The sequence below is a fragment of the Syzygium oleosum genome, unplaced genomic scaffold (assembly GCF_021117445.2).
Source record: "Syzygium oleosum isolate NSW1041296 unplaced genomic scaffold, Sole_v2.1 Sole_v2.21, whole genome shotgun sequence".
Classification (NCBI taxonomy): Eukaryota; Viridiplantae; Streptophyta; class Magnoliopsida; order Myrtales; family Myrtaceae; genus Syzygium; species Syzygium oleosum.
Window position 1 is genome coordinate 4,616,875 of NW_026607505.1, and position 3,208 is coordinate 4,620,082.

At 45.8% G+C, this 3,208-nt stretch overlaps 1 protein-coding gene across 1 annotated transcript; it reads left to right on the forward strand.

The window, feature by feature from the left end:
- The first annotated feature begins 360 nt into the window (after positions 1-360).
- LOC115671114 (serine/threonine-protein kinase VIK-like) lies at positions 361-2,441 on the forward strand. Its single transcript, XM_056321061.1, has 5 exons — positions 361-579; positions 822-1,202; positions 1,376-1,889; positions 1,979-2,121; positions 2,249-2,441. The coding sequence occupies exons 1-5, from the start codon at positions 361-363 to the stop codon at positions 2,432-2,434; spliced, it is 1,443 nt and encodes a 480-aa protein (XP_056177036.1). The 3' UTR covers positions 2,435-2,441.
- The last annotated feature ends 767 nt before the right edge of the window (positions 2,442-3,208 follow it).

Here is a 3,208-nt window from a genome sequence, read left to right on the forward strand (position 1 = left end):
CGAAACAGTAAGTAACAATGTCTTTTGAACTCTATAATCTCGTGGCCATAATCACTTCGTGAGATGCTGATATAGGAGATGACGTGATAAATGGATAAGGTAACATAAGTGCGTGGAAAATAAGAAGTCTTAGGGTGAAAAGACAAGCGTATGTGTATCAACAGGAAAAACAGTCAATGCATAAGTATGTCCGCCTCGTGTCGTAGTTCCCAAAGCTAAAAGAGATTGGATATACATAAAAAAAGATTGCTAAGCGATACAGTTTATAAGGCTCATGAAGCATAGCTTAACGTTTCTCTCTTCTTGATCCTACCCTGGCAATACTATAACCAGGCAATCAAGAGTGAGAATACACGTAAGATGAACGTTGGAGGCGACGATCGCCGGATGTCCGCCCAGCCGTTCGCGTCCCGACCGTCGTGCGTGCAGAGTTCTCCGGCGAAACAAGGTAGCTCGGCTCCTCATCGGCTGCGGCGTGGGTTTTGCTGCGGGCTTAATGACTGTATCAGCATGGGCTCTAAAGTCTCCACTGGCCATCACCAGCACCAGCAAACGTCTGTTTCTAGATTGCAGCAGCAGGTAAATTTGACGTGGTGTGATTTCTGTGGGACCATTATCAACGGTTTTTTCCGAAAGTCGATGAAAAAGAGTTTGAGCATTGATGAAAAGAACGAGCTCAAACATGATCACGTTTACGGTCTCAGCAAAGTAAAATAACCCATTCACTTTTACTATCGTTGTTTTCGAAATTTAAGATTACAAGGATGTTTTAATGATATTTCTGGCGAAATGACTTGCTCAATTTGATTTGTGAATCGAAGGTGGAGGAATTAGAGAAGGAAGTCCAAATGGAGAAGGAGCTTAGGACAATGTACAGGAAGAGACTGGAGAGAACCCAGGATTACCTCCGGTACTGCCTTCAGACAGCCAAAGACAGTGGCTTTCTTCAGCTAATCATCCGCCACAAGCACGACGACGAAGAACACAGCAACAATAACGACAACAATAATGCTACTGATAACAATAACATTAGCAGTAATAACAATTCTAACCAACGAGAAGAGGTCCTTGTCTCTCCTCAATTCTCCAATGGCAATGTCAGTCCTCAGCTTCCCACCATTACATTAGTGCAACCTGAGTCCGATATTTCAATCGTGGTTGATCAGGCCAGGATCAATGGTTGGTACATTGAGCCACATGAGGTGAGTTTTCTCATTGAATTATGGTCAATCATATGTTTAGTGGACATGGTTTTAGTGAACTTGCAAATCGATTCGAATCGACTCGATCGGTGTGTGTTTGCAGTGAGAAAGATCGCTAATCATGTAGCTGAATTCGGATGTTATATTGACCCGTCGTTATAACCTTGGCCCAGATCGAGCTGCAGGAGAAGATAGCCCGGGGGACCACTGCGGAGATATACAGGGCCGTGTGGCGGGGCCTCGACGTGGCAGTCAAGTGCATCTTCCCCGACTTCTTCCACACGAACCAGAGCGGCGCCGCCTTCTTCGCGCAGGAGCTCGAGACCTTGTCACGGCAGCGGCACCGCTTCGTGCTGCAGCTGATGGGGGCGTGCATCGACCCGCCCGAGCGCGCATGGATAGTGACCGAGTTTCTGGGCTCAACGCTGAAGGAGTGGCTCCACGGGCCCGGGAACCGGAGGACGGGGGAGAGGGTGGAGCCACTGCCCCCGCTCGGGGAGCGGCTGAGCCTGGCTTTGGAGATAGCCCAAGCGATGGAGTATTTGCACGAGCAGAAGCCCAGGGTGATCCACAGGGACTTGAAGCCCAGCAACATCTTCCTGGACGATGCAATGCATGTGAGGGTCGCTGATTTTGGGCATGCCCGGTTCTTGGCAGATGACGAGCTCGCATTAACCGGTGAAACAGGTAAATTTCAAGAACATTTCTATTGTAGCAAACATCATTTGGCAAGTCCAACTTAGTAAAATTACGTCCGCTGCTCTCTCGCGTCTAAGGGACTTATGTGTACATGGCGCCCGAAGTGATACGGTGCGAGCCTTACGACGAGAAATGCGACGTGTACAGCTTCGGGGTCATACTCAACGAGCTCGTCACCGGCGAACACCCTTACATCGAGACCGAATTTGGCCCAGCCCAGGTACTAAATTTCATCTTCCAATGGGTTCTAAAAATTTCCCATTTCCCCAATTCCAATGTAGCTATTGTCTATGGTTAAAATGCTTACCGTACATTCATCAACTTGTTACATCGTGTTATGCAAGCAGATTGCAGTGGAAGTAGCAGAAGGCAAGCTCAGGCCTGCGCTTCCGGATGATGAAGATGGCCATCTTGAGGAGCTTGTCCAACTCGTATGCCTCTCTTGGGACCAAGACCCTTCAATTAGACCGCACTTTTCCTCAATCACTCGCAATTTGAAAGTAATTAAGCAGACGCTTACTGAAAATGCTTAGATTTTAGAGAGGGAATTAAAGCAAATTGCGATTCCCCGAGGGTGTTAGCCTAGCCATATGAAAAAGTACGTGACGCGGAGCCTTTATGAGTTATGTTTAAGCGGGACGGATATTTCGTTTGCCTTTTGCATTCCCAGGCATTGTTAAAATTGCAATTTAGACATCATTAGTCTGCCTAGCAAAGAAATGAGGAAGCGATCTTGAGTAGACACGAAAGATTTTGTCAGAGAAATTAAATAATCCGATTTAGAGCATTCACGCCCATCGAAAATTATCAGTGACGTGCCTATTGAAGAAATTCAATACAGCACAAAAATCTTTCAATCTTTGTAATTAAGACCTCAAAATCTTTGAAACAATTGCAATCACGGTCTTCCTTATAAAAGTTTCCTGATATTTCCTAGGGCATCTTATTTGGGTGCCGTTTGGACTATTTCCAACGTGGTGCTAGTATTCGCCATAAGGACTTAATTGACTTCTTTTTCTAAAGGTTGAAAGAGCAATCACATACCGTTTGAAAGGCTCAAATCGCACTACGAAAGCCAAACATACTACTACTTTCCATGCACCTTTCCCCGTCGATTGTCTGTCCTCCATTTCCCCCTTTTCTTTTTCTTTTTTATTACTTCATGGCATAGACGCAGAGATTGAGCTATCTGAAAATTCATGGAGCACGTCGCAAGTCAAGAACCGGTTACATTCGGATCTTTGACATGCGTAGTTAAGTCCTACCCTAGATGAGTTTACATCCATTTCCCGAATTGAAAAGATTCT

Excerpts from the sequence above, each read along its gene's own strand:
- LOC115671114 (XM_056321061.1), top strand. The coding sequence starts at position 361 with ATGAACGTTGGAGGCGACGATCGCCGGATGTCCGCCCAGCCGTTCGCG. Across the intron at positions 1,203-1,375 it reads GGTACATTGAGCCACATGAG|ATCGAGCTGCAGGAGAAGAT; the intron begins GTGAGTTTTCTC and ends ACCTTGGCCCAG. Across the intron at positions 2,122-2,248 it reads CCGAATTTGGCCCAGCCCAG|ATTGCAGTGGAAGTAGCAGA; the intron begins GTACTAAATTTC and ends TTATGCAAGCAG.